Source organism: Equus asinus, chromosome 2 (assembly GCF_041296235.1).
Source record: "Equus asinus isolate D_3611 breed Donkey chromosome 2, EquAss-T2T_v2, whole genome shotgun sequence".
Classification (NCBI taxonomy): domain Eukaryota; kingdom Metazoa; phylum Chordata; class Mammalia; order Perissodactyla; family Equidae; genus Equus; species Equus asinus.
The window spans coordinates 123419603-123434415 of record NC_091791.1 but is presented as its reverse complement, the minus strand read 5'-3'; the positions used below and the strand labels follow the sequence as shown (position 1 = coordinate 123434415).

At 35.1% G+C, this 14813-nt stretch overlaps 1 protein-coding gene across 3 annotated transcripts in view; it reads right to left on the bottom strand.

Moving 5' to 3' along the window:
* Positions 1–14813, bottom strand: part of UBE2Q2 (ubiquitin conjugating enzyme E2 Q2) — a 62484-nt gene that overhangs the window by 23272 nt on the left and 24399 nt on the right. For all 3 annotated transcript variants that reach the window (XR_011501624.1, XM_014856448.3, XM_070504399.1), the window contains 5 exons: positions 13895–13951; positions 11256–11396; positions 8220–8304; positions 6585–6645; positions 5694–5784 (listed from right to left, as the gene is read on the bottom strand). Coding sequence is in view for 2 of the 3 variants with exons in the window: in XM_014856448.3 (XP_014711934.1) it covers positions 5694–5784; positions 6585–6645; positions 8220–8304; positions 11256–11396; positions 13895–13951 (435 nt within the window). In the remaining variant the exon portion in view is untranslated. The remainder of the gene's footprint in view (positions 1–5693; positions 5785–6584; positions 6646–8219; positions 8305–11255; positions 11397–13894; positions 13952–14813) is intronic.

Below are 14813 nucleotides of genomic sequence, written 5' to 3'. Positions count from 1 at the left end.
TAAAGACAACATGATCAGACAATAAGAAGCAAACAACAGACATAAAACCACAAGGGATCAAGGTAATAGAGTTATCAGACACAGATTTTAAAATAATTGTTAAGTGTGCAAAAGGAAAGAAAAGATGGAAAATCCTGGCAGAGAACTAAAATTATAAAAATGAACCAAACAGAAATTCTGAAACTCAGAACTTAATAACTTAATGAAATTAATAACTTAATGAATGAGTTTAACCACAGCAAAGACTTGGCAGGAAAAACCCCGTATTCTGGAAAGCAGGTGAGAAAACATCCAGAATGAAGCCAAGAGAGATAAAAAGGTAGAAAACTCAGAAAATACAAGACAGAAGGGAATGAATGTACTGAAAAGTCTTATCATATATGTAGAGTCCTAGAAGAAGAAAGAATATGATAGAAGTAATATTTGAAGAGATAATGTCTGAGAATTTTCCAAAACCGATTAAAGACTTCACAAGATTTATGCACTATAAATACTTCAAGAGAATCAATGAAGAATATGATAAGGAAATCATATTTTTGAGGTGTTGAAATTATTAAATTTCCAACCTAGAAATCTATACCCAATGAAAGTACTTCCCCAAAATGAAGTCAAAATAAAGATATTTTCCTATCAGCAGACATAAACTAAAGGAAATACTAAAGGATATTATTCAGGCAGGAGAAAGATGATCCTAGACCTGGAGAATAAAGACCATGAAAAGAGCAAATATACATGTAGATCTAAATGAATATTGACAAATTATATAACAATGATGTGTAAGGTTTTAGATAAGTTTAGAACTAAAATTCATGACAATAGCACATTATTTGGCAGGGGGTACATGCTCAGTTCTAAGGTCTCTGCATTGACAAGGAAAATTAAAAATATAAATTAAATATTTATATTAGACTTTGACAAGTTAAAGATATGAATTATAATTGTAAGGTAGTAAAGAAGAGTAAAAGAATGTATAAGTAGCAACCTAATATAGCTGGGAAATTGGAGTAATAAAAAAAATCCAAAGAAAAGAGAAAAAGGAGCATGAAGCAAGAAGGACAAATAGAAAGCACTTATGAGATGATAGACTTAAACCCAAATATCAATACCAACATTAAAAACAAATAGACTAATTGCTCCAATTAGACAACGAAGATCATCAGACTTGATAAAAATATATGAAGAGAAGATGCCGAGAGAAAAAAAAACACCTCAGCTAATTCTCAGGCTCCCAAGCATAATTCTCTTTCAAATTCTCAGTCCTAGAAACAGGTTTCCAGAAGAACAAGAGCTTTTTCTCTTAATGAACTCAAGCAAAGATGTAGATGAGGTGGCCATGAATGTTAGAGGTCAGTCTCTTGGTGGCCAGGAGGCCAAGAAAGCAGCCCCTCACCTTCCTACAGCAGTGGGGTAGAGAAAAAGCGTATCGCCTCTAATGAAGATGTGTCAGGAAGTCAAAGACAAATTACCTCCAACTTCTATGTTCAAATAAAAGAGGGTAAGGAAACAACTAATGCCTTTTCAAAAAACAATTTGAGGGTAAGGGAGCTAAAAAACATTTGTCTCATCCACTTATTTCCAAGGAACACAAAAATACAGTTTTAACTGGAAGAATAAGTAGCATAATTCCAGTAACTTACTTTAACTCTCTCTCTCTACTCATCCTCAAATATGATTCTGAGGAACGTATAAACTATGAATTTAATCCTAATAGGAGAGGAAGATAAAAAGCACACAGATAATCTGACATTTCTACTACAAGGTAGAAAAAGAACTCTATCCACACAAGATATCAACTTAATGACAATTATTGTAATCTACTTCCAAATAAGTAGTTCACCTTTTATCTATAACTTAACAGATACAATGAAAGGCATAGATGCAAAGCTTGGTAAAGTACAACTTCATTTAATCTCCTATTTTTTAGATCTTTATGTGATCCCAAATGAGTGAATATACAAAACTTCCTTTTTTTCTTTTTTTAAAGATTGGCACCTGAGGTAACGTCTGTTGCCAATCTTTTTCTTTTTCTTCTTCTTCTTCTTCTTCTCCCCAAAGCCTCCCAGTATAAAACTGTATATTTAAGTTGTGAGTGCCTCTGGTTGTGCTATGTGGCATGCCGCCTCAGCATGGCCCGATGAGCAGTGAGTGCCATGTCCGCGCCCAGGATCCAAACCCATGAAACCTTGGGCCTCCGAAGCAGAGCGCACAAACCCCACCACTGAGCCACTGGGTGGCCTCACAAAACCTCCTTTAATTGATTATGTGGCAGTGAGAACTACCTTCATTTTAAGTAATTCCTCAGAGTAACTCTTCTTCACCAAAAGCCAGGGACTCTATTCCATAAACTCTGTACTATGGAACTCAGTAATCAAAATTTTACAAAAATAAAAAGGAGTTCTAGGGGGGTGGGAGGGGGTTGAGGATGACTGTTAAAATAGAAATTTGAGTTATCTTAGTATACTAACTCAGAAACTGAGTGTCTCAGAGTTTACAAGCATCTCATAAAATTACCTGATTTCCAATTCAACATCTTGGCTTCCTAAGCTATTCTTAATGATGAGGAACATTCTATTTTTGAAAGACTGTATGTCTAGATGGCTCTAAATAGTTACAAATCACTTCCTTATACCAAGGTGAAAATCGCCTCTTTATGGTTTGACTTACTAGTTCTGTCATGCCTTGTGTTCATCGAAAACAAAATCAAACTAATGCTTCCACATACACAGCCCTTCAAACAGTTGAAGACAAGCTATCATGAACTCCCATGTTCTCCTCTCCAAATCCACAATTTAACCAGCTACCTTAGGACATGGAATGGAATCTCATTCTAATCCTTGCTGCTATTCTCTAAATGAACCCAAATTTGTCTCGACAAACCCTTCTTAAAGTACTACGTCAGAATTCAACTCAGTAATTCAGATGTGGCCTGAAAAGCCAGAACGCCACTTTCTTAAAAGCAGATCATAACAGATTCACCAAGTTGCTGACAAATCTAATAGGTTCCATTCCCTCCTATCCCCATCCCCGTCCCCATACTCGTGTGTTATATCTCAAGTTCCATTTTCTTATTATTCATGACTCTCAAGTTGTCACTATGGACATCTAAGGCCATAAACACTGTTCATGCTCCTTCCTGTGAATCCTGAGTCATACCTGCTACCCTCCAAAGTCTGAATCCTGATACTAATAACTTGGCAATTCAGTTTAAGATGTTTTTCACAAGGTCAGTTAGCTTAGGGCAATCACATTCTTCCTAGGTCTCTTAAGAAATACTCCAGCCCTACTAAAGGCCCTTCTTTCTGTGTTTGGTCCAGAAACAGAAATCCAACAGAATTTCAGCCATCTACCTCCCAGATCGTCCCCTCCCTGAAGTTCTACCTAGAGCAGGAAAATTTAATGGAAACACTATCTGCAGCCTCAAGTCCTTCAGTTTCCTGGTCAAGATTTCATATTCCCTCAGAGATACCTCCTAAGGAAGAAGTGAGGGGTGAGAGGCCCACAGGGGGCTTCAAAGGTACTGATAAGGCTCTATTTCTTAAGCTTGGTCACATGGGCATATGATTTAATATGATTGTTTAGATTTTTCAGGCTAAAAATATTTTGCATTACATATTTTTCTAAAAAGACATCTTCCTGGTTTATTTTTTCTTTTCACCATATGAATCAGTAAAAATGTAGTCATTAGCAACTTCAGTAAATATATACCAGATTCATTCTCTAGGAAGACAACCCAGTTGACAACCACAACAGTTTCTACAATAAGAAAACTTAGGGAAAATACTGACACTTGACATTTGGGCTATTTGAAGAAAGTTCAATCATAAATGAAGATTTATCCCCAAACAAGAATAAACACACACCAAAGCTAAGTAAGAAGCTTTCAGAAAATTACTCTTTCTCAAGTATAAAGGAAGTAGTCGTTCAAATCTTTGCTTCCTTCAAAACACCTCATATCCATCCACTCTCAGGTACTGCTACTACCACCAACCTTCATTACCCCTTGCCTAGATTAAAATCAAAGCCCCCAATTAGTCTCTCAGAAATCTACTCTATCCTATCCAAACCCTACTCTGATGCTGAAAGCATAATCATTGTTTCAAAAAAATAAAATGAAAAGCCTAACAGACCAATCACGCCCCTGCCTCCAAACCTCTACTGGTCCTTTACTACATAGAGGTGAGACACCAAACTCTTTATCGTGATCCCTAGAGCCCTATGGCCTTCAGCACAGATTTCTCCCCAGAAAACTATGGGTTCTTGAAGAACAGGGATTATGTTTTAGATGCCTCCACATTCTCAAGCCTTCCATAGCACCTAATGCATTGAAGTCTACCTAACTGAAATGGAAAAATAAATGTATCTGTAAGACAACTGTTGCATAAGTTTTTCTTCTCAATTTAAAAGAACAGGTCAAAAAGATGCTCCATATAATCCAAATATAATTCCTCAGAAACACTTGCTAGTTTTTTTTTTTTTAATTTTTTTTTATTGCTTTTTCTCCCCAAATCCCCCCAGCACATAGTCATACATTCTAGTTGTGGGTCCTTCTAGTTGTGGCATGTGGGATTCCACCTCAACATGGCCTGATGAGCGGTGCCATTGTCCGCGCCCGGGATGCGAACCGGCGAAACCCTGGGCCACCGAAGCAGAGCGCGGGAACTTAACCACCCGGCCATGGGGCCGGCACCCTAGTTTTTTTTAACAAAAGATTTAAAACCACTACATTTATCCAGATTCCATATTAAATCATTACATTTTATCTAGATTCCATTGCTATTCTTCTTTAACTTTTATTTTTAGCATCTTAAAAAAATTAAATATAACACAAACTCAGAAAAGTGTGTAAAATATAAAGGTACATCATTACACATCACTGTAAAAGACGTGTCCATGTAACCACCACCCTGGTTAAGAAACAGACTGTAGCCAGTATCTAAGAAGCCTCCAGAAGTCCTTTTCAGCTCACAACTCCCTCCTTCTCAAGTAGATGTACTCACTATCCTAAACTGTATGGTAATAATATCTTTATTGCCCAAGCATGAATCCATAAATCAGTGTTTCTCAAACTTCTTTTCATTTTTGGCCCACTAAGAAACCTTTTTAGAAATATTTTTTCTTAATTCCACACCCCACCCCCCGGAAATTTTAATGCCACAGACATACTATGTATCTGTTTATGTACTGTGGCCCCTTAAAGGGCCACAGACCATTATAATATCTAAGATTTTTTTCACTCCAAGGACCAATTTTCATCCCAGTGTGGGTGATACTGCCTCCAGTGAGAATGCACACCCTAAACAATAAAATTTAGTTTTACTTATTTTTGAGTTCTATATAAATGAAATCTTACAAAACATGTTTATAGTCTAGTTTCTTTTGTTCAACACTGTCTTTAAGATTGATCTATCTTGTTTTGCACACAGCTCTTTTCCATTTTAAGAATACCACAGTTCTCCATTCTATTGGAAGAGACACAGATTATTTTTATTTGGGGTTGTTATAACAATGCTGCTCTGAACATTATTCTATATGTCTCTTGGTGCACCTAAGTACTTACTTATTTCTTGCAGAGCATATACCTAGGAAGAGAATTCCTGAACTACAGGTTATGAATATCTTCTGTTTTACCAAAGCAACTGTACAAATATACATTCCCAACAGAAGCATATGGAGTCCCCTTACAATTTTCTTACCTTAAAAGAGAAGTTAAGCAAAATATATTCTATGCCTTCTTTTTCTTTTAAGATCTGAAGATCACTGTGCAAAGGACTATCAGGATCGACCCTAAGAATTACAAAACAAAAAATAGTTCAAACAAAAGTCAGAGATTTTTTTCTTACTAAGTTCAAGAATGAATCAGTCCAAGAGCTAAAACAGAACCCCTAAGGTTAAGTTCCAAACAGAGAATGTCTAAAGCTGCTCTATGATCCCTGGAAAAATAAATCACTACAGCCTGCAACTCCTTGGAATTAAATGTCCAAAAAGAGATCATAGTAATCTAAATCTATTCTCCTAAGGGGATTCAAAGTTAGCAGTCATTCTAAAGGAAATAGTCATATATACATAATTTTCTCAAAAACTCAAAAAAATTTAATCCACAAATCTATAGATCTAAAAATTTAATACAATAAACTTGTATTATTAGACGAGGGATTCAAGGAGAGAAATTTACCATGGACAAGACCAGAAAAAGTAAAATCACTAACAACATCTAAATTTGTCTACAACTGTTCAATATATTCAGGTCCTACTCAAATCCCTTATCTCAAATATAAACTAGTTATCACAGTCAATCTCAAATTATTAAATATGCTTTTGTTTCTATAGTCCCCTACTGTCTCACTAACTCCATGAAACACTTTATTCCACAGGCTAGTCCTTCTTTTTCTCCTTCTTCTTTCTCACTTTACTTATTAAGCCTAAGAAACAGCTCATTTTAACAACCTGAGAACTATTTCTATAGAAATAGAGTCTAAAGTTCTAAGTAAAAGCCATGGTGTAAAGGTACCAAACTAAGGAGAAAGAAAATCTCCACTGTGATAGTCTACCATTACAAAGAGTGGTTAGCATGAAAAGCCACTTACTTCTGCAATTTAACATGCCAGTCATATAAACTGTCATTTATGAGTTCCACTGAATAAATCCCTGTAAAGATATAGGGCATGTCAGTTACTCTTCATCTGATCTTATAACTATTACTTTGGTGTAAATGTATACAATGAATAGCCAACAAAAGCTAGAAATTTTGCTATTAAAACACAGAACTAAGATACATTATAAATATTTTGCCACTGGAGCTGAGTATCTTATTAACAGATAATTAAAGTCATCAATGAAGAGGATTCTTGACTGAGTTAAGAAACTGTTTACCATTAACTGTGAGTGGAAGAAAAATAGATTATGCAAAATCATATTACTTAAGACTTTTCTTTTATGCACATGCAAACATTTCCATAAAAATGGAATTCCTCTACATATATAGTTTTATAATGTTTCTTCAATTTTCTGGGCATCTTTCCAACTCTGAATATAGAAATCTATTGTCAATCTTTTTAATAACTGTAGTAATGTGTTTTATGGATATACCATAATTTAACCAATTCCACTCTATATCTAGTTATTATTTTTTGATACTACAATGTTGTAACAAATAAGTAATTATTTAACATTTAAAGATAAACCAGTATTCAAATATTTAACTGCATTCTATTAAGTTTCTACAGAAAAACTTTTTAGACTTCTTATAAGAGAAATTGTTAGGACACCAAAATTTCTAATAACTCAGAAACAAGTCTAGCTTACCTTGTACTATATAAAGCAGGGTTTTTTCTGCTGTTTTTGTTTTTATTTTGAGTAAGCACTAATGATTTAGCTTTGATCACTCTGACAACTTCTGAATGGATCCTAACGCTACCTTTTCAAACAAATTAAAGTTTGGCTCGTTCCCATATTTAATCCTGTTAGAATCTCTGTAACAATATAAGGGAATTTTACTTCAAATAGAGAGGCTCCACAATATTTAAGTCTTGTTGGGTAAGAAAGAACACTCAAGTCAAACACTGAAATGAAAAAAACAAAAGTCCACCTATTTTTAAAGTAATACCATAACTACCTCTACAATAAGAGTTCATTATGTTGTTTTCAAAAAAGGAAAACAATCAACTTAGTAATAGTTCTTTATTTGTACAATACAATCAAGCATCACTTAATGATGGGAATGTTCTGAGAAATGCATCCTTAGGTGACTTTGTTGTTATGTGAACATCATAGAGTGTACTTACACAAACCTAGATGGCCTAGCCTACTACACACCTAGGCTATACAGTACTAATCTCATGGGACCACTGTCGTATATGTGGTCTGTCATTGACCAAAGTGTCAGTGTGGTGCATGACTGTATATTCATTTTATTTACTTTCCAAAGCCGATATGACTTGTACTTTTCCCAGAAGATAAAAATCATATGAGTTAATTCCCATCATAAGAAGACAAAAAAATTATGATGTAGCCATAAAACTAACTTTTAAAAATCAAAAAACAACTAAACTCATCCTATTTTACCCCCCTAAATAAATTGTAGGTAAAATTTACATACCTAAAATAAATTTAATAAACTTTTCTGTTTCTGTCCGGTTATATTATGAGAAATGAAGTTTACTATCTGAAAATGGAAAATAACAGAAGGACAACAGAGACAACAGAGATCCAGAGGTCCTTACCTGTTTTATAACTCTGTGATCTGTATATGTCCCTGAGCTCTTTCATAAGTCTATCTGAAGCTTGCACAGACCCAGACACTGCACCCTGAAATATAAAATCTGCTGTTTACCAGGATCTGCTGAATTAAATAAAGATTTAAGGTATTGAACCTGAAATAAAAGGTTACAATGAGATTGTAAAAAGTGGATCACCACTCAAAATTTTAAGAAGTCAAAAAAGTTTAATTACATCAAGGATTACGAAGTTTCAACAGGAATATAAAATTGGGGACAAGTCTGGGTCATTTACTATTTCTTACCTGAAAAAAAGAAAGGTCTAGCCAATATGTCCAGATCACTATGGCCCCTCCAATAGCACAGAACTGAATATGAGTCTATTTCAAACTCCATCAATTTTTTTTAATTTTTATTAATTTTTTTAAGATTTTATTTTTTAGAGCAGTTTTAGGTTTACAGCAAAACTGAGGGGAAAGTACAAAGATTTTCCATACAACTGCCCCCACAATGCATAGTCTCCCTCATTATCAAGATCCCTCACCAGAGGGGTACATTTCTTACAACTGATGAACTACATTGACACTTCATAATCACCTAAAGTCCATAATTGACCTTTAGGTTCACTTTTGGTGCTGTACATTCTATGGGTTTGGACAAATGTATAATGACATGTATCCATCATTATAGTATCATACAGAGTATTTTCATTGTGCTAAAAATCCTTCATGCTCTGTCTATTCATCCTCCTCCCCTCGAAACTCCTGCCAACCACTGATCTTTTCACTGTCTCCATAGTTTTGTCTTTTCCAGAATGTCATACAGTTGGAAATAGACAGTAGGCAGCCTTTTCAGATTGGCTTCTTTCACTCAGTAACATGGATTTAATGTTCTTCCATGTCTTAACACATTTCTTTTTTTAGCAGGGAATAATATTCCATTGTCTGAATGGACCACAGTTCATTTATCCATTAACCCACTGAAGGATATACTGGTTGCTTCCAAGTTTTTGCAATTACAAATAAAGCTGCTACAGATATCTATGTGCAGGTTTTTGTGGGGACGTAAGTTTTCAGTTCACTTGGGTAAATACCAAGGAGCTCAACTGCTGGATCGTATGGTAAGACTGTTTAGTTTTCTAAGAGTCTGCCAGACAGTGTTCCAGAGCTGGCGCATTCTACACTCCCATGAGGAGTAGGTGAGGGCTCTTGTTGCTGCACATCCTCGTCAGCATTTGGGGTTCCTGATTTGGGCCATTCTAATAGGTGTGTGGGAGCCCCATTAATTTTGAAAATACTAGAAGACCTTCATCATGACACATTATTAACTAAAGCACAGTTCGATTACTAAGACTATAAGCAAGAACGTTATACTGAAGGTCTAGTTTACCTGTTAAGAAATTGAGAAACAACATGTTTGCCTACACACAACTGGTTTCAGTTCTTTTCAGTGTTGGGACTTCCCTAAAGATGAAAATGCAGGAATATCTTATCCTAAGACTGAATATGAATGGAACTGTTTATCATAAGACAAAAACATTCAGAATGCCTTTTGATTAAACAACACTGAGCATGTAAAATATAAAATGTCAAGGGCTACCCTACAGTTTGGGGGGGAAAAACATCAGGTTTATAAAGATATTACTTCCTACCTGTGTGACCTTGAATACATTACTTAACTAGTTTAAACCCAAGTTTCACACGACTGAATAGGACGAATATTTCACACAGTGGTTATGAAGATTAAATGGGAAGATATATAAAGTTTAAAGTACTTTGCTTGGTGTCTGTTATGTGAAAGTGTCCAATAATTTTTAGTTGTTCTGACTATAACATACAGACTGGAAGCAATCAAAAGATACAGATGGTGGGGCTGGCCCCGTGGTCGAGTGATTAAGTTCGCGCGCTCCGCTGCAGGTGGCCCAGTGTTTCGTTGGTTCGAATCCTGGGCGAGGACATGGCACTGCTCATCAGACCATGCTGAGGCAGCGTCCCACATGCCACAACTAGAAGGATCCACAACGAAGAATATACAACTATGTACTGGGGGGCTTTGGGGAGAAAAAGGAAAAAATAAAATCTTTAAAAAAAAAAAAAGATACAGATGGTACAGTAAACATCATTAATGTAGATGCCACAAACTTACTTTCTTAAATAAGATAAGGGCTGGGCTAAATTTCTTTGCTCTTTGAAAAAAAGATTTGCCAATTAAATTAATATAGTAAGTAAGACTGAAGGAGGGAGAGTAATTTACCACTTTATAATACTTGGCATGTCTTTGCATAACAATTCATTCCCTGTGTTTGAGAAACCCATGCCCAAGACAAAGGAACTGGTCCTCAGATTTCATAGGGTTGATAAATAGCTCTAATACAAGGCAGGAAGTAAGCAGTAAGTGTTGAGATAGACAGTTAGACTCTCATTTGATCTTTCCCTACTCTGGGCATTTTATATACATCATTCTCATTTATTCTTCACAGTAATTATCCAAAAGGTATGTATTACCCACATTTTAGAGTTGAGGAAACTGAAGTCACACAGCTATGTTTGTCACCAAACTCAGAGTTCATTTCACTCCCCCATGCTACTTCACAGAAAAGAGATGTTAAGTCAAAAGAAAAATTACTTTTGATTTGGTCAGGGCAGAACAGACCAGATGGCAGCTTCATGGAGAAGAAAGAATTTGAACTATACTTTATAGGAGAGACCAAATTTAAATATATTGATCCCATAGGAGGAGGGTAAGCAGAGAAAACAGCATAAACAGGCTGGAAAGGGGGCATCATACAGTGAACAGTAGGTGATTCCAGGACATAAAAAGCAGATGAACAAGGTAGAATGTGATTAACAATAGGTGAGAAACGTTAGAAAAAAAAAAAAAAAAAAAAAACTCGGGCAACAAAACAAATGGCTGCATCTACAACCAAGGCAGTGATGAGGAGGGCAGCTGGATTGGTATCTTAATGACTTGTCCTGGATTTCTATTATTACCTATAATTACTTTACTTAACTGCAAAAGTTCTAGATGTTTACACACACTTACATTTAGATGGTCTTGCCTTTGAGTCTTCCTAATTTTTTCTAATATTGCCAAGTTTTCTTTTTCAATTCCTTCATCCTCTGACTTTTTTCCACTAATAGGCTCTTCTTCCTTCATCTCATAGTGATCCAAGTCTTCTATATCCTACAAAAATACGAAAAATATTCGCTTATTCAAGCTTATGCCAAAAGTTAAATTATTCTTGACTCAACAGGGAACAGAGAGAATACATGTATTCTATGGTGAGGGTAAAAAGCCTTGACATTCAACTCAAATTTTACATCGTATATTTTGTTTAAAAGCTAGAATCTGAGTAAAGCATATTTAACAGCTCACCAAGTCCTAACTATTACCAAATAAGCCATCTTTTAAATCTATTAAGAGGAACTTTTGAAACAGTTTAGCATCAAATATCAAGAATCTTAACTGTTCATGCTTTGTTCTGGTAACTTGACTTCTGGAAATCTATTGTAAGAAACTAGTCTAAAATGTAAACACAGATTTAGGCACAAAAGATGCCTATTTCGACTGTATAACCACAAAAACAAATACAAAATCTGCATGTGCAAAAATACCAGAACAGTTAACCCAATTCTACAGAATATCAGAAGACCATTAAAACGCCAACATAGCATAATGGTTTCTTTTGTTATCAATAATGAAATGAAAAGCACGGAATACAAAACTGAATATATAGAATCTTAATTATGCCAAAATAAGCACAGAAAAAAACAGACTAGAAGGACATATACTGAAATATTAATAGTTATCTCTAGAGACATTTAGTAATTTTCCTTCTTCCAAGTTTTCTGTAGTGAGCAGCTATTGATTTTTATAGTTAGGGAAAGAGTTAGAATAAGAATTTGAATAATATCCCCAGGCCAACATCTTTAATCACTACATCATTCCCCTCCGTCCTTTCCTCTTTCATCTGCTCTTACACATATACAAATCTATGCAGAATTTTTTTAATCCTAACTGTTATCTATGATCTTACTTCAATCATCAAAATCTCTGAAGGAGTAGTTTACACTTATTGTCTCCATTTTTCAAGCAGATTAATTCACTGTGATTTCTAGACTAGGTTAATGACCACTTCCATCTAGATTCAATGGTCTTTTTCTTGAACTGCCATCTCTTCAACTCCTATTACATTCCTTTCTTATTCAGATCCTGTCCATGACTCCATGCGTCATGCAGCTTCCCTCCCCTAGTTTGCACCTTTCAGCCTCACTCTTCCAGCCCACACTTCTTTTCTTTAGAGTTCTCACAAATGCCCTTCGCCTCTATTTTTTTCTCCTATATCTTCAACCTCAGCCACATTCCGATCCACAAAACTTCTCCACTTGAGTCTTAATCAGCACGGAACAGAATTTATCAGTGCCATATTTATAAAACAATATTCTCAGCACACTATTCTCTGCTTATGATCAATCACACAAAATATAAACATATTTACCTCCAATTCAAGTCTTTTAGCCATCTGCCTTTTCCAGCCAACCTTGCTTTCCTTGACTCCAACACATCAAACTTCTTCTCCCAAAAGAACTGCATCCAATGCACCCAAACACACTATGCCCAAGGTTATTCTGGGCCTTTTTACCACATTATTTTAGAATATCTTCTTTTCACCTATTCTAACCTGACATCTCCCAAGTCCAGCCTCCTATCTTTCTAGATTTCCCTAAATGTTGCTTTCCCTTCTTTATATTATCTTGTGAGGGAAAAAAGAAAGGTACACAAACTCTTTGAGTACAACATCTACCTCACTGTACACTGGACTCATGGAAAAGGTTTAATGTTTTCACTCAGTTTATTCCCATGAAAATATTAAAAATAAGCTCTCGATCCCAAAAGTCACTCTAATTAGACAATTAATTATTTTACTTCCTGACTCACAAAACAAATACAAACCCACAACTACCTCTTCAGTTGTAAGGCATTCTAAGAAGCATATTTTAGATTTAAAATTTTTCAAATCAAGAAAACAAGTCAATAACCTGAATTAATTCTAAGATCCAAAACAGAAAAACGTTTTAAAATCAAGACCACAGAATTCAAATACTTTTTATCTGGTCAATGTAGAAACACAGATCTTCATTCTAAAGTTTGCATTTAAATGCAAAGCTTCAGAGCCTGAAAACTTGTAAAATTATATCAGTGACTGGCAACTAAACAGGCCTAAGCTCAACGTCTTTGGAATTTGCTCAATGAAATTCTTAGATGATTTTTCAATGTTGAGAGAGTTTCATTACTTCCAGTGAGTAGTCCCTGAAATGTTCTCAAATTCTCCTTTTATTCAAACACAGAACTTTTTAAACTTAGTAGTTTCTCTTCTTAAAAATAACCAAATATAGGATAAGTATTGATTACTATTAAATGTAAATATAATTTTAGTGCTAAATGTTAAGAGCTCTTTTTTTCCCAAGAAATCAAATCCAAGGATGTCAGATAAGCAGTTTGCTCAAAAGCATACCACTAATTAGAGGAAAAGCCAGATTTTAGAAATTACACTGAATTCCAAACATAAAGTGCTTTTCATTACTCCACATTAACAGTGGTTTAAAAGGAGATTAGAGAGTTACTAAAATGTTCAAAAATGAAGATATTTATAAAATGTTATTCTTACATAAAATACCTACTTCAGCCATCTCTTCCTCTTCCTCCTCTTCTGAAGTCACTTCTTCCGTTGTCCCATTCTGAAAAGGAAAAAGAATTTGCCAGGGATACACAGAATAAAATAAGCACACACTGGGTATATTAGTAGACTTTAGGGACAAACTATCAATCATCTATCACTGCAGTTCTACTAAGAGCTTATCAAAGTTGAAACATTTACTTTTTAATCCACTTTGATTTGACAAATAATATTTATCAGCTTTTAAAAAAGAAATAATTTTGAACAATTCAACTGAATATATACCTTAGGAATAAACAAAGGCAATCAGTGAAATATAAAGCAAAACTGAAAAAATTTTTAAAACATATTCTAATTTAAATAAGAAAACATTTTACGCATATGGCTATGTATATAAGGTCAATGGCTTCTTTCACTTAAATAACCCAAAGCCTGAACCTTTCCATAAATTCAACTGCTTTACATTTAAAAAGGTCAAATGTGTCATAAAGAAAGTGACATTGCACAAAACTAAAAATTATAAAATGACCACCATTGCACTAAAGAGCTATTTTTCTTTTGTACAACATGTTATTTACCACAGAATACTTCTCTACAAGACACAATTTACCACTCATTCACAATGAATCTGATGGGGTTTTAAAGGCACTTCATACCTAGTTTTGGCAGAGTTCAAAAAGACAAGTTTCAGGGCCGGCCCTGTGGCCCAGTGGTTAAGTTCATGCGCTCGGCTTCAGCGGCACAGGGTTTCGCCGGTTCGGATCCTGGGCACGGGCACGGCACCGCTCATCAAGCCATGCTGAGGCGGCATCCCACATGCCACAACTAGAAAAACCCACAACTAAAAATACACAGCTATGTACCAGGGGGCTTTGGGGAGAAAAAGGAAAAATAAAATCTTAAAAAAAAAAAAGACAAGTTTC